This window comes from Branchiostoma floridae, chromosome 15 (genome assembly GCF_000003815.2).
Source record: "Branchiostoma floridae strain S238N-H82 chromosome 15, Bfl_VNyyK, whole genome shotgun sequence".
NCBI classification, from domain to species: domain Eukaryota; kingdom Metazoa; phylum Chordata; class Leptocardii; order Amphioxiformes; family Branchiostomatidae; genus Branchiostoma; species Branchiostoma floridae.
The window spans coordinates 2,481,793-2,503,591 of NC_049993.1; the positions used below are offsets into that span (position 1 = coordinate 2,481,793).

The 21,799-nt window shown below is 41.2% G+C and overlaps 2 protein-coding genes across 2 annotated transcripts in view; one reads left to right on the forward strand and one right to left on the reverse strand.

Moving 5' to 3' along the window:
* The window catches only part of LOC118432161 (protein zyg-11 homolog), a 22,436-nt gene extending 6,791 nt beyond the window's left edge, over positions 1-15,645 (reverse strand). Inside the window, exons 1-10 of the mRNA XM_035843691.1 lie at positions 15,414-15,645; positions 6,904-7,979; positions 6,142-6,282; positions 5,581-5,645; positions 4,286-4,457; positions 3,528-3,638; positions 2,883-2,930; positions 1,927-2,017; positions 1,185-1,303; positions 407-474 (exon numbers count right to left, since the gene is read on the reverse strand). Coding sequence (XP_035699584.1) covers positions 407-474; positions 1,185-1,303; positions 1,927-2,017; positions 2,883-2,930; positions 3,528-3,638; positions 4,286-4,457; positions 5,581-5,645; positions 6,142-6,282; positions 6,904-7,979; positions 15,414-15,417 — 1,895 coding nt within the window. The 5' untranslated portion in view covers positions 15,418-15,645. The remainder of the gene's footprint in view (positions 1-406; positions 475-1,184; positions 1,304-1,926; positions 2,018-2,882; positions 2,931-3,527; positions 3,639-4,285; positions 4,458-5,580; positions 5,646-6,141; positions 6,283-6,903; positions 7,980-15,413) is intronic.
* Positions 15,646-15,771: 126 nt separating this feature from the next.
* LOC118432332 (cytochrome c oxidase assembly factor 7-like) lies at positions 15,772-20,757 on the forward strand. The gene is made up of 3 exons (XM_035843881.1): positions 15,772-16,014; positions 17,658-17,798; positions 20,005-20,757. The coding sequence occupies exons 1-3, from the start codon at positions 15,873-15,875 to the stop codon at positions 20,439-20,441; spliced, it is 720 nt and encodes a 239-aa protein (XP_035699774.1). The 5' UTR covers positions 15,772-15,872; the 3' UTR covers positions 20,442-20,757.
* The last annotated feature ends 1,042 nt before the right edge of the window (positions 20,758-21,799 follow it).

Here is a 21,799-nt window from a genome sequence, read left to right on the forward strand (position 1 = left end):
TACCAACAAAAGATGTGACATACAAAGCTAAGAAAAATGTGTCACATACAAGCCCACTGCTGCCTGTGATCCATGAGTATTGTACTGTAGCAATTCTGATAAATCAAATGAATCAAATCAATCACAGCTGACACAACAAAAGATGCTTCACATACAAGACTAAGATTTCAAATTGATAGATACTGTAAAATTCAGAAATGTTTGCAGACTGGTTTAATGTTTGGATTTTTGTGACAGGTTCTGCGCGAACTAAAACCACAGTGACTGCAAATATTTTCATTCTGTCTTCTGCCTGCCTATCCCCTGGCCTTACAGCACTAAATGTACTCACTACAACTTGTATGGTATGATGACGTGTTGGAGGCACCTGTTTCTTGAGTAAGAGTAACAATACCATTAGACTCACTTGACATAATCCATGAAGTCCTCCCTTAACAACACCTTTCTCAGTCCTCGCACCTCTGCAATGTTGTTCTGTAAGGACAGAAAAGGGGCATTAACATAAGAAATGTACATGTACATGCGGCAATGTGGCCCAAGACTTGTGGTTAGGATTGCTGACTAAGAGTCTAAAGGTTCTGGATTCAAATCCCAAAAAGGCCTCAATATTATTCTCTTTACATCTACTAGCTAAGGTATTTCTTAACTCAGCCAACGAAGGTAAAAATGAGTGCCTGCATGTTAAGGGTTAAAGGAGGACCATATACCTCAAGCATGCACAATCTCTAGATATGATGAAAAAGGGTAGGTTTCTATTCCAGTGTGAGAAGAACAAATTTTACATTCCAATCTGAATAATGATATCAATATGCAGCTTAAACCTGAGCGTACAATTAGCAAATGTACACAACTTTAACAGCTGTAACATACTTAAAAAATGATTTTCAGTTATGCAAAACAAACAATGTTACTGTACACTATGAACAAATCACAACACTAAGGAAACAGCATCCAAAGATTGCAATTATTATAATTATTGTTCAAATGGACCCTCGTTCTGTAGCTTAGACCCAGAAATAAAGATAATCTGCCAGTTTTGGTGGGAACTGCAGCAGCTGTCTCTACTATTATTGAGTCACAATCAAGCCAAGAACATTACTTGGTATCCACTAGCTCAGTGAAAACAAATGTAAGCCCCCCTGGCAGTTTTTCATGGGAACTCCAGGAGTCTGTATGCTACTCACAATCAAGCCCAGGACTTTGGTGTGGAGGTTGGACTCGTTAGGGAAGACCTCGAGGATCTGCATGAAGAGTTCCAGGCCACCGTTCTCTACAAACGTGGTGCAGGTGCTGGGGGACTCGTCTGTAAGGACAGTTGGCTCGTCAGTTTATTCATTGATTCATGCATTCACACTGCATTCATTCCATCTATTCATTCAAATACAGACTATTTTTCATATTAGGAAATTAAAAAGCAGAGTCATTCAGGATCAAAATATGACAGATATTCAAATGCAGAGTAATTCATGATCAAAATATGATAGATACTGTTGAGTTCTAGCCCATAAATTACACTAGTCAAGAGAGTGAGAGACACATGCATACAGCATCAAATCATGTTATGATAATTATAAATTCTGATCATGATACACGTAGCTGCCTAGTCTCTTCATCTTCTCACTATTTGAGAGATTCTGCAACTGATGGACAGCCACTCATATCGAGTATGGCAAGTCTACTGCTTTGCAGTCCTATATTGACAGGCAACTATAATAGGTTTCGATACCAAACTAGAACTTGCTGTGTGTGTGATAATTAAAAAAAAAATTATCTCACTGAAAGCTAAAAAGCAGTCACATAAGTGGCCAGGTCGACCTAGCATACACTGCAGAGGTGGTCACTTGTTCAGATTTGACTGGATGCTACTCTAAGACTAAGTATACGAACATACAGTCCAAACAGTTACAGTCTTCCATCAGAACTGACCTGTGAGGTTCCAGAGTGCGCTGAGTGTAAACTTGAGAGTGATGTCCACTTGCTGTTCCTCAGTCTTCTCTTTTACTATCCTCAGCAGCTTCTATAAGTTAGTAGAACAATAAGATATGGCTTGTTATTGTTAAGAATTACTATGCACATTGAACACATTTATATGGTCGTGCCATACTGAATTGATACACAAAACCAGAAAATGAGAGATAGTAATAAACTGTCCTATATGACAAAAACATTTTAAAAACTTGATCTACAAAGCAAAAGTTGCCTTCAAAACTTTGACAAATTTTGGTATCATCTGCAAAACCAATGAGGAAATGCTACAATAATTATTATTATAGTTTAATTCTTAAGGAAATTTGCAAAACCAATGATATAGAAAATAATAAATTCAATTATTATCATGCTTATAAGTCTGAGACTTCTTGGCATATTATTTGCACTGTATTGAGTCAAATTTACTTGGTGAAGGTACGCGGTTGTGGAACGTCTAAACAACATTAAAATGTAGTTCCTTTTGTCTTGATCAATCCCAAAATGGCAAAGCAAGGTGAAATCGCATTTCTGGCAAACCCTAAATCCACTTTCTAATGCACAAGCATTTGCGTTGTTATGAGTTAAATTTACTTGGTGAAGGTATACAGTCATGGAACATGTAGACTACATTAAATGTAGTTCCTTTTGTACATTACGTACTGATCTATCTCCAAATTGCAAAGCAAGGTGCAATCAGATTTCTGGAAAACCCTAAATCCATTTTCTAAATGTACAAGCATTAGGCATTAGTTGCATGCCATGTTATATGCTAAAATAAATAAAACAACTAATAATAACAAAGATCTGTCAGGCACAACAAAGCCACCCTGTATAAAGAAGAGCAATGGTTAGGTTTCTTGTTGGTGAGTCTGGTTAGATGTGAGACTGAGCAAGCAGGGAATGTGTCTTACAACCTGCAGGTAGTTCTGTGTCCCCAGCAGGGCAGTTTGTTCAGTAGAGATCTGGGCAAAAACAAACAAAGAAAAACAGTCAGTATGTCTTACAGTGACACAAAACAGTCAACAGTTACACCAACAAAACTACATTGTGTACTTGACATGTAAGGCTTTTTATATTTCAGAATCTTACATTGGTCCTAGTTTTAGGCTGATACATTAAAATTGAAACCAACTTTTTATCACTCACTGTATATTAAAATTGAAACCAACTTTTTATCACTCACTGTAACAACAACATTATACCAAGTATAAAGTCTTTCTTTCATCATAAAATTTGTATGATACTGAAACTTATTTTTTAAAATCTAACCCCCTGTTTCTATCCATAGTTGCATTCCATGAAACACATTTAACTTTCATTTTCATAGTTCCAATTTTCCAAATGGAACTACATACTGTAGAAGCTGGTTAATTGCACAACACATAACCGCACAATTCTGTTAATTGTACGGAAACCCATAATCCCAAACCAGCGTGGTCAAGTCGGATAACTTTGCTTTTTTGTACCATCCGGATAATTGAACGAAATATGCTGGCAAATGGGGTGTGCAATTAAATGGCTTCTACTGTATTTTAATCTACACTTCTTATGGTACTGACCTTAGCAGCAAGTATAGATATGATGGCTACAGCCATGCGGTGCATGGTGGCATCCTCATGTGTACACAGGCAGTGCATCACTAGTCTCGCCGCACGGTAACGGTCAAACCTCTGGATAGGAAAGAAGAAAAACATTCACAATCAATCATTACAAAATAAGGAAGGACTGCAACAACATTGTCATGACTGAGAAAAGCTTAACAAAATATATTTTTTACTCGGTATTTCTCTTTATTTTTTATGCCACCTCATTTTCCCCTTTCATTTCCACGTAATTTTTAATCCAATTACAATTGTTGTTAAATATGTATTTTCATGTCAGTCCAATCTCATTTTCATGTCATATTTATCAAACTTAAGCTTTCAAATCTTTCATTTGAAGATAATTTTCATTCTATGTAAAAGTCATTATCAATGATCATTACAAATCTATTTCATCGATGTCATTTTTACTTAATTTTCATATCAGTTGCATCACAGTGCCACGATAATAAAATTTTACTTTATATCATAATTTTCATTTAATTTTCTTGGCTTTTTTAAGTCCAATCAACTTCATTTCCAAATAGCTTCCATGTCATTTTTAAATAGTTTCCAAGGCATTGTCAAAAAGTTTCCATGTCATTTTCAAAAAGTTTCCATGTCATTTTCAAATAGTTTCCATGTCATTTTCAAAAAGTTTCCATGTCATTTTCAAATAGTTTCCATGTCATTTTCAAATAGTTTCCATGTCATTTTCATGCCCATAGTTTACCCACCACTTCCTGCAGGATCCTGTCACTACACAGTGTGAGCAGGGCGTTCTTCTGCAGCTGCTGGTGGTTGGGGAACACCTCCATGGCCTTCAGGGTCAAGTTCACCACGTCAGACAGGTCCCGGGACGGAACACGCTTACTGATGTCGTGCCGGGTCAGGTTGTACAGGCAGGCACTGGAGGGTCAAAGGTTACACGGTCACAAACATGGTGTCATGTGGAGGGATTCATGTAAGTTGTACAGGCAGGCACTGGAAGGTCAAAGGTTACACAGTCACAAACATGGTGTCATGTGGTGGGATTCATGTAAGTTGTACAGGCAGGCACTGGAGGGTCAAAGGTTACACCGTCACAAACATGGTGTCATGTGGAGGGATTCATGTAAGTTGTACAGGCAGGCACTGGAAGGTCAAAGGTTACACAGTCACAAACATGGTGTCATGTGGTGGGATTCATGTAAGTTGTGCAGGCACTGGAAGGTCAAAGGTTACACAGTCACAAACATGGTGTCATGTGGTGGGATTCATGTAAGTTGTACAGGCAGGCACTGGAAGGTCAAAGGTTACACAGTCACAAACATGGTATCATGTGGTGGGATTCATGTAAGTTGTACAGGCAGGCACTGGAAGGTCAAAGGTTACACAGTCACAAACATGGTGTCATGTGGTGGGATTCATGTAAGTTGTACAGGCAGGCACTGGAGGGTCAAAGGTTACACAGTCACAAACATGGTGTCATGTGGTGGGATTATGCTAGGCTGTACAGTGACTAACATGTGTTGAGAACAAGGTACAAAGCAAAAATTATAATTGAGTAAAATAAGTCAACAATGAAATCCATAATAAAGACAGCAACACAGTTACTACATCAACAAGAAAGATGTCACGCATCTATGAAATATTTAGAGTTTTTGTGATTCAAATATCTCATTCATCTAAATCAGATAATTTTTAATTTCTCTCTTAATTGTTTTATCTGATCATATAAAACTTTACATCACACTGACTCTCAAATGGCAACAGTGTCGTGCATTTAGCAGGAAATCGAAAACAAAGATGACCTGTCATAATCTAATAACCTACATGTATGTTCTACGACCTTTTATGGGACCTTTGAATTTTGATCTACATTCAAACTTCCTGACATACTAGCAACTTTGCATCTGGTTCAATCCATTACTAAAAATATTTCTCATTGTGCAAATCTACGATTAAGCCATGTTAGCCAGACAAATAAACATCACATTAAAATTATACAATTCCTTGTTTTCACATTTTATTTTAAGAGAGGAGTCCTGACCTTGCTGCCATCTGCACCCCCAGACTCTTGGCATCACAGTGGTTCTTCATCCCCTGGACCACAAGCTGTGGAGTAAACATTAACAAACAAATATTCTTTTAAAACATGATGTCAAAGTCCTTCCCGCACCCGATGGCGCATAGGGCGGCGCCCATCTCTGTTTCAATAGCCCTGGTCCACACAACTTTGTGAAATCACTACAGCAGGGGGCTAGTCTATTGGCAGTGGTCAACTACCATACCCTGTGTCTTACCCAAATGCTGAGTGCTAAGCAGAGAAAGCAGCATGTACCATTTTTAATGTCTTTGGTATGACTCTGCCAGGGATCGAACTCATGACCTACAGAATGCAAGGTGAACACTCTACCCACTAAACCATTGCACCGGTTATAAAAATATGATGTAAGTTCTCATATTTGCTTTACATAAATTTACACATCATCTGATAATGATTGTAGACGAACTGGGACTGACTGAATGCACTGAGTGACAGTTTGCTCTACCTCTCAAGAGGAAGAAAGATGATGATGATGACAGTTACCAAGAAAATACTGAGCCCTACCTTGATAACATCCACCCGAGGATGCTCCATCCCTGAGGTGCGGCCAAAAAGCTTGTACAGGGCCTTCTGCACATACACAGCTCTCTCACTGTACTGTCGCAGGGCTTCCAGGATCTGGGCCTCGTTACCTTCTCCTGTCACCTGGAGTGACATGAAGAAGAAATCATACAATTTGTGAAATGAATCTTAATGTATTTGAGCAATATCAAAATGCTAAATATACATACTAGCTATTGAAAGTAACATTCAATTTGGTAGAAGTGTTAAGCTTAGTTTTTGTGTATCTATTGGTTAAATGACCAGATTTCAGTAATTAATAATGCAAATTTTGAAGGTTTTTGTCGACACATGATTGTCCATTGATCACTTCCTATTAGTACTAATACTAGAGTGAAAGTATATAATAGTAACTAAATTTATATATAATATGGAAAGTATATTCATTGTTTCTGCAAACAGAACACAGACAGGCCAAAAAGAGAATCTCCCTCTGAATAAGTAGACTCTTCCAATGACCCCACGACCTGGAATGTCTGTAATTGTAAACTGTCAGCAAAGGTTGATAAATGACTAATTCTACCAACTCTGAACTCTACTTTCTGTCACTCCTACTAGTCCTAGCCTGCACACTTTTTAAAAAGCTTTGCTTCCTGTCTGACCCTCTGGTGATAAGTTCCTCAAGTATATAAAACATCAAAGGAAAACTGCTGAAACACAAACTGAAAACAAAACCTCAGTACGAATATCGAGGTGAATACCAACCCTTAGGTCCTTCCGGAAGCCCTCATACTCCTCATCCCAGATGAAGTCCCAGAAGCATGCCGGCCCCATCATCACTCCCAGGAACACCAGCTGCGGGTGGCTCTCCAAAAACGACAGCAGCGTACCCTCCGACAAATCCCGCCCCGATATATCTAACGACGTCAGGTTTGGAAGAACCCCGGGGATGCAGAGTAGGTTGTCGACATTGACCTTCAGCTGATTCTGACTTGCAAAGAAGGTGCCCGAGACGCTGAACGTCTCCTCGGTTGAGATGTCTAAGTGGCGGAGTAAGGACAATTCCGCGATGACTCTTTCCGTGGAGTGTTTCTCGTCTTCATCCCAGTTGTCTCTCCCCTGTACCGAGCTCACACCATACGTAGACAGCGACTTTAACCGGTGCTTGCACTGAAGTAAAGGTGTCAGGCTGGACACATAGGTTTTCGAAATGTCCAGGCTTTCTAAGTGAGGCAGTTCCGAAGCCACCATTTCGAGGTCCGGCGTGTCAAAGTTTGTATGGCTGACATTCAGGCATCTGATATTTCTTAACCTGGACACCAATGTTCTGTTTATGGTAGCGAAGGCCCCCAGGCCCTCAAAGTTTCCGAACGGTCCCTCCTCGCTGAGATCCTGCTTGTGCGGTTGAAGCCCGCTTACGTTCAGGGACTGTAGCGCGTCCTGTCCCGACTCGTACAGAAGTTGTAAAACAGAGGCCGCTCTCTTTACGTTAGTATTAGAAACATCTAGCTCTATCAGTTTGTGATTGTACAGAATGGCACGGAGGCCTTCGAGTCCGACGGGGGTGTTTCTCACCCGAACTCTCCGCAATCTGAACATGTCGGAACAGGAAAGCAGGGTCAGGACTTGATCGTTCACCTTGCCCTTCTCAAGGAGACGACTTAAGAACATCTCGGAGAGCTCGTTGTGGAAGAAGACGTCATGCTGCCTGAAGGTCAGACGAAGGCTTCCCGTGTCCTTGGTCCTGACCTTGAAGCAGAGGTCGTCCAGGTTGTCACAGATGTAGTCCATGCAGCACTGCAGTAAGGTGGGGGGGTCCTCCAAGTCCGCCATGGCTAGCCCTGGGAATGAAATAAAGTTTGGGTTAGGACACCATATCATTACTAGTATATGGCATAAGGATTTTTTTAAAGATTGAAGTTAAAAGAAATTTTACTAGCACAATTGATACAGGGTTCGAAGTTAACTATGTCCCGATGTCCCGGGGCCACTAAAATTTAGGCCGGGACAACTGAAAAATCTTTTTGGGACACTTTTGGGACAATAGGAAAATAATCAACGAATCAACATCAGATTGTCCGATCTCCCCGCGGCCGCGGTTGTCAGGCGTGCATACTCTGACTTACAGTTGTTGTAATACATAATTTCTGAAAATAGGGTTGGGACAGTCCATCCTCACTTCGGGACAGTTGAAATTTATTTTTGGGACAATGCTGGGACAGTAGGGAAAAAAGTTAATTTTGAGGCCTGTGATATATGCAAAAATGTTGTGCTAGTCTTAGCTACTGAAATAATTCATCTACACGATTCTAGGGTAGGCCCCAGCTCAGCTCAGACATGTTGTAAGGCATTATAATATTCGCCATTTCGGATAATGACGCATACCAGTGCTGTCTCCAGGACCCGTCCCTCCGTCCCTGGACGGAAATTTACTCGTCGGGACGGAAAAAAAATTCACCCATTCCGTCCCAAAAAATCTTAATTTCATGACATGAAAATGCAGTTTTGTAAGCTTAAAAAGGCAGGTTCAATAGCTAAAATAGGCTTCCGACTTCAAATTTAATCGACTTTTGCCTTTTCTTCCACCACGCCTCCACTTTCCAAGCCGCGAGATAAACATCGCCTCATGCGGCCCCGACATACGGAGATGTGTGGAGATCAGAGATCGGCAAAGCGTGCTATTCGCGTGGCGCAAAAGAAGGCGGGGCTGCGGCGTTATCTTACCTAACCACTGTTTTATTTTGCAATGCCGATCGGAATCACCCGGCCCTTATACGATTTAAAATCAACATTAACGGGAAACTGTAATTCATTATGAACCTAACACGGTGGATCAGAAATTATATTTCTTTACTCGGCTGTCGTGTGTGTGTCGGAGACCTCAGTAAACCGTACACTGTACTGGCGATCTCCATAGTTCTACAACCGTCAACAAAAGAGGTTTTTCCCCTGGTGTAAACTATAAACAGACGGCAAAAACTATATTCTCGCCGTCTGCATCTACGATGTGACAAAGCCTCGGTCGATTCTTGCGAAATGTATCTTCAAAAGCACTTTTCTGCTTGGATTTGGGAGCGAGTCCGCAGCGCCGTGTTCGTAAAGTCCCGCGCTTCTTCGTGATTGACATGGTGTTACCGCTTTGTCCGCGCCGCTGCTGGCTGTGATTGGTGGGAAGTTGATTGGATTTATAGATTAATGACGCACGTCCTGTCGCAGGCGCTACTTCAAAAGGCTGCCGCCGAAGCTGCTACCATGGTAACAACACGTCCAGCCGCATTTTCCAACTCGCTGCTATTACAGCTTACATACATAATTTTCGGCTGCATTTAACGCTGTTTTCACGGGGAAATGTCGGGAATCGAACTTGTATACTTTTTTTGCCGACCTTTCACTAAAATCATACGGAAGTAGCCCGCCGAAAAATGTAAGTAGGAGACTATTTTTACAGTGAGCCCGCATGTTTTGACGGTTGACTGCCGACCCCATCACATGCCCCCGCATACTACATGTAGTAGGTTGCCCCTTACGGAAAGTTTAGCCGTGAAAACATTTTTTGTTCTGCGTAGTTTGGGTTGAGTTTTGGAATTCGGATTGACATTTATTTTATATCAGAAAATAACTATCGGGAGACTGTTTTCTTATCGCAGTATTCTTACCCAGCGCTGTGAACATGACCGCTGTTGGCAATTTTTCTCCGATCTTTTGCAAATCTGTACCCTTTGGACGGTACTGGACGATGAGCAGAAAGGTGTCAACTTTATCGAGAAATGTTCATTTCTTGGTGGCTAAAGAAACAGCAACACGACACCAGCAAAATGAAGAGTTATTAAGCAAAATATGGTATAGAAAGTTAATTGATCATGAGCAACCAGTACCAGACAAAATAGGTGATGTAAACTTCCTTTTAATACGATCTTACGAGCTGAAATGCGTCAATGTCCCTCGGCCAATAATGCCAACACCCGCGGCGTTATCCAGTCCCCGAACTATCCACACATTATCAACAAATACGTGAAAATGACGACGAACAAGTATCATGGTAAATTTCATAGTGTAAATGTTACACTGCTTAACGAACAAAATATTTCGTCAGTTAAATGCCCGACCAAGGGGCGGGCAGTCGGAACAAAGCCTTTTGTTTCGAGATCGTGGGGTGTCGGTAGTCCTACTTTGCGGAATGAAATTTTGCCTCTAAAATACGTGAAATAGCGTCTTAGAGGGTTTGAATTTTAAAATTTTCCCGGGGGAGCATGCCCCCGGACCCCCCTAGTTTGGCGAGCGCCTGCGGCGCTCGCGTCGGGCCTTCGGCCCTCCCCCACCCCCCACACAAAATTTGGGACGGAAATAAATTTCAAGCTGGAGACAGCACTGACGCATACAGTAAGCCTCATGTGTCAAAGTGCTGTACAGTCAAACCTGTCTATAGCGGCCACTCAAGGGACTGGAGAAATGTGGCCAATATAGACGGGTGGCCACTATAGAGAAAATGTTGATCAATTGACCAGGAGCAATAAGTTACACATGGCACATGTGACCGTGGCCGCGTTGGACAGGTGGCCGCTATAGACTATTTTTTAATGCTTAGGTCAATGGGAAAAATCCAAGGGATGGATAAAAAGTGACTGCAATGGCCAGGTGGTCGCTATGCAAAGGTGGCCGGTAATATATACAGGTTTGACTACATACATAAAATAACTCAACACATAACTAAGTACTACTGATGAGGAGGAGTGACCTAGTGTGTGTTTGGCAAAAAAAAGTGAGCAAACCAAAGCCACATTGCAGCAACTAGCAAATTGAAAAAGCATCATGCATTATCTCATCAATTGAGGATGACTGCTTTATCAGGGCTTAAAAAACCACCTGCATATGCATGTTAGTGCAGGTAACATTGGAGCTGTGCAGGTATTTCTGGTGTCTACCTGCACCTAACCTGCACTGGTCCATGTACTGGGTTTTATACATAAATGTCCCATGATGTAGGTGTATGTGGATTGTTATTAGCTGCATTAACTGTTACCACCTGTAATTTATAAGTGTAAAGTATGAACAAAAAATATCAACGGTTCCTGATCAATTTTAGTACAATCCATACTTCCTAAAATCTGAGTGGTGCAGGTAAAATTTGTCTGGTGCAGGTAATTTTCAATGTTACCTGCACCAGTGCAGGTATGCAGAAAAAACTATTTCGAGCCCTGTTTATATTCAACATGGAGTATCATGAACTATATACTGAGCACAAGTGAGTATTACAAACATGTACGTATGTAACTTGTATGAAGACTTTGATGCACAATGTAAGAGGGGCGGATTTCTTGGCCTCACCCAGAACTCAAATCTCCAAGCGTACATTTTGTACATGTAAAGCATAAAGATCTTTTTCCTGAATGTCAACCAAATTCAAATCATACATTGTTTTGCCGTTATAACATATCATAATATACTATGATATAATATTCAATGCCATGCATTTAGGTCCGGACTCATTAGGTCCGGACCTGTACCTAAACCTCTGGATTCGAATCCGTACCTGTACCTAAACGTGGGTTTAGGTACGCATCCCTAATTCTGTACTTGGGTGACTTAGTAAATAAGTATGGCTGATATTTGACAGGAATGTGTGTAGTGACCTGGAAGATCTAACTGAAGGTCACAGATAAAAAAAAAAAGGTCAACTTGTGGTATGCATCGGTCAAAAATGCATTACAGCAAGATCTCAGCAATGCATGAGAATAAACATATTTTTCAACTACAGTAAATCTTGAAACATTTGCGGTGGTATTAATAAAGACTTTCTCATGAAGCTACATGATTTATACATTTGCATTACTAGTACTGTACTGAATTGTTTCAACCATGCAGAGAGAACTGTACTCTCGTAAAATTGCGCATCTATTTTAATCCACATGATATCAATATAGTTGGTGTGACACAAACTCTGCTGTCCAGGGTTGTAACTGTCCGAATGTTGGGTGGGCTGCTGTAAGCAAGATTTAATCAGGCTAATAACAAAACATTTTATACAGCAATGCGGCAGTGCAGGCACAAATTATGTCTGAACACCCTGGGGAGTGTCTCAAAATTAAGAAACCAACAGTCCATGAAATCTGTCTCATCAAACACAACTGAAGCAAGATAATCATCAATTTCACAGTACAACAAACACAGTATTTCCTTGATTTATATCAACAATCGAAAGGTGCGGCAAGGACTGTTGTTGCCAAACTGTGTAGCATGCATGTGTTTTGTAAGTAACATTATTTCAGGTTATTGCAGTATAGTACATGTATGTGGGGAAGGACAACCTCAAGCCAACCGTTCACACTTACGCCACATCTTCAGAAAAGATGCTGGAGCCGCATGTTCCCCGTTTAGGAACTTTATTCGAACCAACACACAACAAACATGTTTCGCCGTGTGGCTTCCTCAGTGTTATGGGCTCGAATGAGCATAGTACAGCATGTCCTCGCTTTTATAGGCCTAGTGCATAGTGCACTGTCCAGATGCAAGTTGCCCTACATGTAGGTGGCTTAACCAATCACAGTTCAGCAAGTTAGTGCAGTCTGCTCTAGGACTGGTACATAGCATGACCTCACTTGACCTTTAAAATTATTTCAGGTTATTGCACTTAGGCAACAGCAAGTAAATTTTATGGATGACATCCTAAGGTCTGCAGACTGCAAAAATAATGAGATAAGGCTAAAAAAAACGAGATGGCTAAATTTTCAAACCAGACACCATAAACGTTGTAACAAAAGTTGAAGTGACTAAACATGGAAGCAATGACAAGTCAGTCATTCCTGTATTCAAGAAGTGAACTAACTAGTACTCGTAGTAAAAGAGACGCTCATGTGGTGGACTACTAGTAGTATCACGTACCAAGTTGGCAATTGCACTCATGACTTCTGTAGTGGTGCCACTTTTACAACTATCCAGCTGGTTATATATATATATATACCATACCGAACAATGACGTTTACTGGCGGTAGGGACATCCTTCCAGGATCGGAAGAAAAATCTAACTATTTAGTACAAGTTAGGTTTTGACATTGTCAAGATTTAAATCAAAGTTCGTAGGATGCACTATCCCAGAAATTAGTGAGACGTGAGTGAACTGAGACCTTGAAAAACGGGTTTTTAATGAGATTATCGTAGGCGAAAGGGTGCCGACACACTTTGTCAACAATCATAACAATAGCAAAACAAACAGTGTGTGGCTTTTACTGCCGTGGACGGCATCCCTAAGCCGCCTGTAGCTTCCATCAAGGATTTTTGTCCGTCAAGGTTGACGGATTGGTTTTAAAATTTTTCCGTCAGACGCAGCAAATTTCCTTCAATTGACGGAAAAACGGACGCTGGCTAGAGCCTTGCAGAGGACAAAAAGAGCCAATTTTTTTCCGGCCCCAGCTGCAAAATTCCATCAAAGGACGGGTGCTGGCTACAACCCTGGGTTAAAGCGTTGTTGGTAGGGGTGGGGAGACCAGTACATTATACCAACTTACAAAACTGGTTTTTATCCTTGGACTAGTAAAAAAAACAGACCTGAACGTAATCAATGGATAAGATTTTGGACCGTTTAGAAAATGAAAACATCACTGTAAATGCAAACATTAAAATTGAAAAAATGAAATTTTCGCAGTGGTTTAATGTTCGCGGTTTTTTGCGGTGGCCTCTTCACCGCAAATTAAAAACCACCGACACTGTGAACATTTTTCCATGGCAGAGACTACAGTGCATGGTGCTACAGCGAACCACCGCGAAAAGTCCTTTTACCGCTACCGTGAACTTAAATCCCCGCGAACTTAAATGAATTTACAGTACTGTGTTCCGTGGCCTCAATGTCTAGCATTATTGTTTACTTACTTGTGAAGTGTCATTGGCCACTTCAATCCTACATAATACGCTATCTGTTATCTTTGATCGCTGAGTGTTACCAAAAACTACATGTATCACATACATGTAGTCCTACATCAGATTGCAGAACGAGTTGTGTCTGCATTTGTACACTAGTTTTTAATGTTGCGTCAGCTGTTTTACATTACAGAACACATAACCCAATATCTGCTTGGAGATAAGCTAACTACCACTTAGCCATATGCCATGGGCTGTTCCATAATACCAGAAATTTAGGGGTGATTTCTAGAATTATTACATCGATAATAAAAACAGCTACTGCCAAAAAACAACAACGTACATCATGGCGCAAGTCGGTGCACAGGACATGCCAAACTACATACGAATGTGGCAAATGCAACATACAGATACAGATTCGAACGTGCGTTACATGGACAAAAACAAAAATCTGTCGCTGGAGGTTACCCTCCGGTCACAGGCTAACAAGTCAGTTTATAGTGTTGTTGGTAGGGGTAGGGGGACCGGTACACTATACCAGTACAAAACCACTTTTTATCCTTGGACTAGTCCAAAAAAACAGACCTGGAAGAAATCAGTGGATAAGATTTTGGATCGTCTAGAAAATGAACACATTATATCAACTGGCATTCATATGTTTTCGGGCTTACTGGTCTGAGAAAATAACGAGAGCGAAGAAGAATTGAGTTTATAGTTAATTCTACAAAGTTCCTATAGTCAAAGACTCAAACATAAACAGGCAATTAGCCTTGTATACATGAATATAGGATTTAAACATGCAAATAAGGGGTTGGATACTCCACCAAACAGATTCCTAAATATAGAACCTGACCATTGTTTTGTGCATCTTTTATTTACAAGTCTTTAGCAATAATCTGGTTCAAGTTCAGATCCAGACCCAGACCTGATCCTCTGGACCTGAATTTACTGTACCGGTACCCACCCTTAGTTGTCGGCCATACTTAATTCACCATTAATCGTTGCCGTTCCTCATAAATTATCATTAAGCGTTTGCCCGGATCCCCCCATGTATACCCTTTCAGTACATCCGTAGCTGCTTGAGGTCATCGGTCAACACTACTGAATTTATAGTGCTGACTCAGAAGATGTCAAACCCTGGGTAACGTTAAGTGGTTTTGCCTCAAATATCTACTTTTCTGCCATCCAATATTCCACTAGACAGCTTCTAAAGCCGTCCATATGTTCCATCTCAGCTGCCTTGTGGTGTAAAATTGGCGGGAACTCAGCTGAGGCGTTGCTATGGGAAAAATCGTACGATACAACAATTTTATGTCAAAGATGGGGGGGGGGGGTATGACGTACCAACATACAAGAACAACACCCCTGAATTCCATCACAAAACCGTCCCAGAAAAGGAAAAATACACGCCAAGAGAAGCTCACCCATTCAATCGTCTTCCGTTTTCCGCTGGATCTGGAAGGACTGGCGGTTTTGTCTTCACGGAAATTTTGCCTTGAACTTCGCTTCGTCACTTTCTGCTAGATCTCTGCCACTCGCAACTTCTCCTACAGCGGAAATGCCTTGGGCTACCGCACTTCCGTGTCCAAGAATTTCTTCCAGAATGAAGTTAGAAAAACTATTCTTGCAAATAGAAATCATAAAAATCTACAGAATTTCAGCAACAATATAAGAATGATTGAAACTCTGAAGTATTGTAGTTGTTATTAGGTGATACCGAGTTATTTATAAAACTGATTAACACCCCTAATTTAGTAATGAAACATTCCAGCAAATACTAACCTTTGACCTTTTCAATAACCGGAAGTACTGAAACCGGTTACGAAAACGTCCTTGCTCCACTTTCTTGGCCCGGAAATTTTGGTAAACGGTTCGTCTTAAAAATGTCTACGGAGGCAGGCAGCTCGCAGGCCAAGGGTGGATCCTTCGTGACCGACTGGAAGAACGAGAAGGAGGTCGAAAAGTACCTCGGGAATTTGGAAACGGAGTTTGGGTTCCAGTGCTACCACGAGAAGCTTTATGATGGTTTGTATAACTCAGAGGACAGTGATGTCGTATAGTTTCGTGTGTTTGCTTGCGTCTGTTGTAAGCATTTGAAAATTTATAGGACAGTACTAGAATGTATGTATAGGACAGTAGACATACAGGAAGTGGAGGTCAAATTTGAGGACATTGACGGGAAGTTAGGTCAAAGATCCCAGAAAAGGTTATCTATTAAATTTTCAGTAGACACCTCTGACAAGTATATAATTCTGCTTGACCAGGGATGCTACCAGGTCACATATGGACACATTGTAGGGGGCCAGAGGCATCCTCCCTCTAAAAGTTACTGAGTGACAGACAGGCCACATATGTGACCTAGTAGCATCCTAGCCAGGGTACCATCCAGATAGTAGTTCGCTCCTATGTTTGCTTCTGCTATCCATCTGGAGACCTGCACATTCAAACCGTTTGGTGCTAACGGCAGTTAATGAGCAAATTAAGGAATGGGTTTTAAAGCGTTTGTTCGATGACAACAGGCCTTCAACAAGTGGACGGAATGCCTGTTCGAACGAGCGCTGTAACCCATTTCATAATTTGCTCATGTGTAGGGACCAATCAGCGCCTGCGTCCAAAGTTTGCATGATTCCAGACAGAACAGCAGAGAAGCGTGTGTAATGAATGTCAGAGCTAGAAGCGACTGTATAAAGTATATACTGTAATTCCTGATTTTTTCACTGTAATGTTATGTTCACGGTTTTCACGGTGACGACTGTAACGTGAACTTATCATTACCGATAAAAAATAATTCACATTTTTTCATGCGCACTTGCCTCGACAGTGAACATTTAGTTCCGAGAACAAGTTCAATTTTCTCAGACCGTGAAAATTTGGTACCGTGAAGATAAAGTGAATTACAGTATGATGAACGTGGAGCGAACTACTTTCAGGATGGTACCCAGGCTAGTAGCATTCCTGGTCAATTTTATGCTTGTCAGAGAGGATCTGCTCCCCAGGGAAAGGGGCATCTTTAGACATCTTGCCCAAGTAGGGTGTCCAATTTCTTATTATTTTTAGAACATTGCCTAAAGGAGGCGTACCTGGCTAAAAGCCTGATTGGGCTCTTTATGGGGTAAAGTGAATTCTTACGGTGAGATTGTGTTGCGCAATCGGCAGTGCGTTGGGCTTAGGCCCAAGAGGTCCTGAGTTCAAATCCGGCTGCCGTGTCACCGCTCTTGTGCCCTTGGGAAAGGCACTTTACACGACTTTCCTCACTTAACTCAGGTGTGAATGAGTACCTAGCTGTGGCTTAGTGGCAGTGACAGGCCATAGGGGCATGTTCGGGCATGACGCACCTGCCATACTCGAGTCGGAGGAACCCCTTACATCCTTGGTCAGAAGTCCTCCTAGGAGACGGAAACTCCAAACAACAAAGTTAACCTGCATCTGCTGGGCCATCTTACACATTGCACGCAGTTCTTGCCCCTGAACGACTTAGTGCTCCAGTAGACGAGAGGGTGGAGAAGGAAGTGCACACCCCTCCACCTTAAAAAGTCATGTACAGGCCAGGCAGACGGGTTGCCTAACCCACCCTGCCTACCATTGCCTTCTGAGACAGATGGATGCCAACAACAACAACAACAACAACAACAACAAAATTCTTACAACTTGTCCAACCCTTTCCACAGGTTGTCATCGCCTGGCCAATTTTTATGAGCAGATAAAGAAGGACTACCCTGCGGCAGCCAAGGTGCTCAAGTCCAACTGCGAGTACAACAACTTTGCCGAGTCATGCTTCAAACTGGGGACGTACCATTTGGTGGGCAGGGGTGAGTCACCAAATTCAACATTTCTTGATAACTTTCAAGTTTCAACCATAACAGTATTGTTCAATGAACGAAGACGTTGGTACATAATACAACAAATATACAACCTTCTGATCTACAAATCATATATCCAGTTCTTAATTCCTGCCTCAATGTAATCAGGGCTCGAAATACACTTTTCAGTCAACTTGCACCTGTGCAAGTTAAGCCAAAGGTAACTTGCACCAAAAGAAACTTACTTGCACAACCCAAAATAGTGAACTGTCAACCCCTTATCTCCTCTTCTGAAAATTTGCAAATGTACGTGAGTAAATGGGGATACATACTGGTAAAGACCACATGTTTGGATATTTGTTTTTCCGTAGCGTATTTTATTTTTGGTTTGAAACTGTACAAACTGTACATCTGAAATTGTCTTCATTCATAGTTAGAGTATAAAAGACCTGTTTCTTCCAGATCTCTTCAGTGTCACTGACGAAGGATAGTGGATTCTATCCGAAACGTCTGACCGTTTCAAAACCATATCCAGTTGCTTGAGTAACTATTTTTGGCGTATCTTATTACCCGGATGCCTAACCTACATCGATGTACAAACTATTTCATAAAAACTGTGAATTTAGGCTCAATTAAAGACAATTCAATGTCTACAACTCGATAAGATCCATAGATTTCTTCTGGACTCTTCGAGTGACATCCATCACAGTAACTAGTCTTAAGCATCTCCAGAATGAAGTGGTAGAACAACTCAATACAATACATATAACTGGAAAAACCAGTTGAACATATTAAAGTCACTAATTAGTATGCAAATGTAACTCATATGCAAATCAAGGTAAGACAGCACCATAGGAATCATTAGCATTGTAGAGATGGATTTGTCTAAAAAAAATAGTTTACCTGGATGTCTAACCAAATTTAGAAATAACAAATTTAGGCTTTTTTTTATTCAGTGTTATTTTCTTTTACCTTTCAATGACAGACAATATTCTCGGTGTGTGTAAGCTTTTTCTAATGTCAGGTATTAGAGGACAAAAGTAACTTGCACTGGTGCAAGTTTGGTCTAAACTTACTTGCACCACACCAATTTTACTTGCACAAACTTGCATATGCATGTGGTATTTCGAGCCCTGGTAATCAAGTTAATTTGAAACAGCTGATTTGAAACTTTAAACTTGCACCTTGACTTACGAAAAACTTTCTTGTAAGAAACGGAAAAGCACAAATTCTGCACTGTTTATTTCCTTGTACAAGTGGTTCAAGACCAGGGTTCAAGGCTATTCTACATACACTACATAATTTAATTTGCTAGTATATCTAGGAATAAACTGGAATAAGAATAGGATGGATATATACCAGACTAATAAGCTTAACATGCTATAAAGGATATCCAATTTTGAAATAGTTATCATAAACACAAAAAATACCATGTGTTTGATTTTTGTTAACAGTTTCCCCCTGGATGGCATTACTGTAAATGCGCTCACGGGGATTTAATTTTGCGGTAGCACCATGCATTGTAGTCTCTTACGTACTGCCATGGAAAAATGTCCGTGGTGGTTTAAGTTCGTGGTGAAGCGGCCACCGCAAAAAATGTAAACATTAAACCACTGCGAAAGTTTCTGCATTTACAGTAAGTGGTCAAGGGGCTAGGCTAACGGACACTAGACCGAGAGTTTAGGGTCCATTCCTGGCCAGATATTGTGTCCTTGGGAAAGGACTGAATGCATATGGCTTTCCTCACTCTACCCAGGTGTAAAAATTGGTACCTGACTTTGGTATGGGAGGTAGAAGGGGTTGAATGAGAGGGATGGTATCTGCCATTCAATGATCCGTAAATAGTTTGATTAGGTTGGTAATTACAGCGGTGGTGAAGTTCTTCAAATCACAACCAGAATTGTGTTCTAACGTGATAAAGGAGGCTGTCTGAATTAGGAAGTCAGCTTCAGTCATGAACAGAGACGAGGGGGGATACAGACTGAGCCACATTTGGGACGGCATTCTCACTGCTGCAGCGCCACCTACATCAGCTATAAGTAGCAGCAAGAAACAGATCCAGTCATTGTAACCCTAATGATGGTGTCTAAGACATCGGTACGTTAGAAGTGAGTACAGCTCTGGTTGTGTTTTAAAGAAACTTACATGGGCCATCCAATACTGTTCCCTAAGACACAGTGAATTAAAAACCTTTCCTTTCTTTTTTCCTCATCAGGTCAAGTGGAGAAAAGTCCCCAGGAAGCCTTCAAACTGTTCACCAGGTCATGTGACATGAAGTTTGGGAGCGGCTGTCACAATTTGGGCCTCATGCACCAGAGCGGAGTGGCCGTGGAAAAAAAGGACTTTCCGAAAGCCGCCGAGTTCTACAAGACGGGCTGCGAACTGAACAACCCTGACAGTTGCTTCAGGCTCGGTACGCTGTACCTACAGGGGGTGGATGGGATAGCGAGGGATTTCGGAAAAGCGTTGGAGTATTCGTTGAAGAGTTGTGAGATGGGACACATGTTGGGGTGCGCGAACGTGGGACACATGTATCACACTGGGGACGCTGGCGAAAAGAACGCCGAACTTGCCGAGAAGTACAAGACGATGGCCAAACAGATGCAGACGGAGGTTAAGAAGATTAGGAAGCAAATCAAGTTTGGAGAATGACAGATTAACCTGGTGTCTTAGTAGTTATTAGAGACTATGTTAATATTAGGGTTGAGGCTTTGCAAATCTGGATTCAAATATGTACAAAAAATGTAGTTTGGGGTGCTCCCTCTCCCTCTGCAGAGGTGTCTTTGGACTTTCTTATGCTATGGTATTACTAACATTAATTTTGCAAGTTGGTGCTAGAAGGGGCACTGTAAATGTAATCCAGGTCGGGCTCTGAAGCCACAAAATTGTCTGGGTCAACTCACAGATGCTTGGTGGTACCTTTCAGTACTTTCACACTTAGGTTATGGCATTTATGTTGCCAAGTCTCCAGGGTTGAACAAGTTTTCTAAAATCCACTTGTCCTATCGGGCAAGCACATAAAAATGTACTTGCCCGAACCAATTTTTCACTTGCCCAAAATTCAAATGTCACTGTTACTAGTACATGCATTTTCACTTCCAGCAATGGAATTCTCTGTAGACAATTGCTTGATGTCATGACTGTAAAAAGTAACAAGTATATCAAAATTGCACTGAAATCAATGGAAAAATCTTACTTGCCCGATCGGACAAGTGGGGTAGGACATGCACTTGCCAGAACAGCATTTTAACTTGCCCTGGACAATAGGGCTAGTGGACTTGTTTATCCCTGGAGTCTCTGGTTGATTTTAAGTGCGAGTTAAAAAAATCCAGGGGCCTGTCCTTGCCCAAAAAAAGCCCTCTTGCGGCAGGGTGTCCCACCGTAGATAATGTGAAAAAAAGTCAGCAAGTGACACAGCCCTTTTACCTTCCTATCTGTGACTGTAGCATAACCAGGCTTCCCAAATCAGTTCATCAATCCCAAACCAGGATTAGTGAAGCCTCAGGTTGGATGGGGTCCTTCTTACATACAATGTAGTGTTTGAGGCAGGGGTGTGGCTTATTCAATAAGAAACTCAGGAACAACACTGTCAAGTTTACTTGGTAAGGTATGACATGGATAGTGAGTGGTGAGTGAGTGAGTGACTTTGTAAGGTATGACAATAAATCGTAAGATGAACATGTACAAGGTCATTGTAATTGTCAGTTTCTCTGGCTTGTGCTGTTCTTTGGTTTACATCATATCTGTTTTGCAGTATGGACCAATGGTTGCTATATCGTAAATAAATAAAGGAAGTTTGTTTTGAGCACATTGTAATAGCGATTTTGGTTGGTTAGTGATTCGAATTGTGGAAATCTCAACTTCTAGACATCTATCCATGCATCCAAGCACTAATGGACAGTGCAAACTGAAAGTCAATTTCATATTTTGCATAAAGATACTGTGCCAATGACTCATCCAGAAAATCAGGTACTACTGTTACAGTAGCAATATTTTAAGTGACAGTAGCT

What these genes read in the sequence shown, in the direction of transcription:
- LOC118432332 (XM_035843881.1), top strand. Translation starts at nt 15,873, where the DNA reads ATGTCTACGGAGGCAGGCAGCTCGCAGGCCAAGGGTGGATCCTTCGTG. An exon ending in CCACGAGAAGCTTTATGATG is followed by an intron (nt 16,015 to 17,657) that starts GTTTGTATAACT and finishes CCCTTTCCACAG; the next exon opens with GTTGTCATCGCCTGGCCAAT. An exon ending in GTACCATTTGGTGGGCAGGG is followed by an intron (nt 17,799 to 20,004) that starts GTGAGTCACCAA and finishes TTTCCTCATCAG; the next exon opens with GTCAAGTGGAGAAAAGTCCC.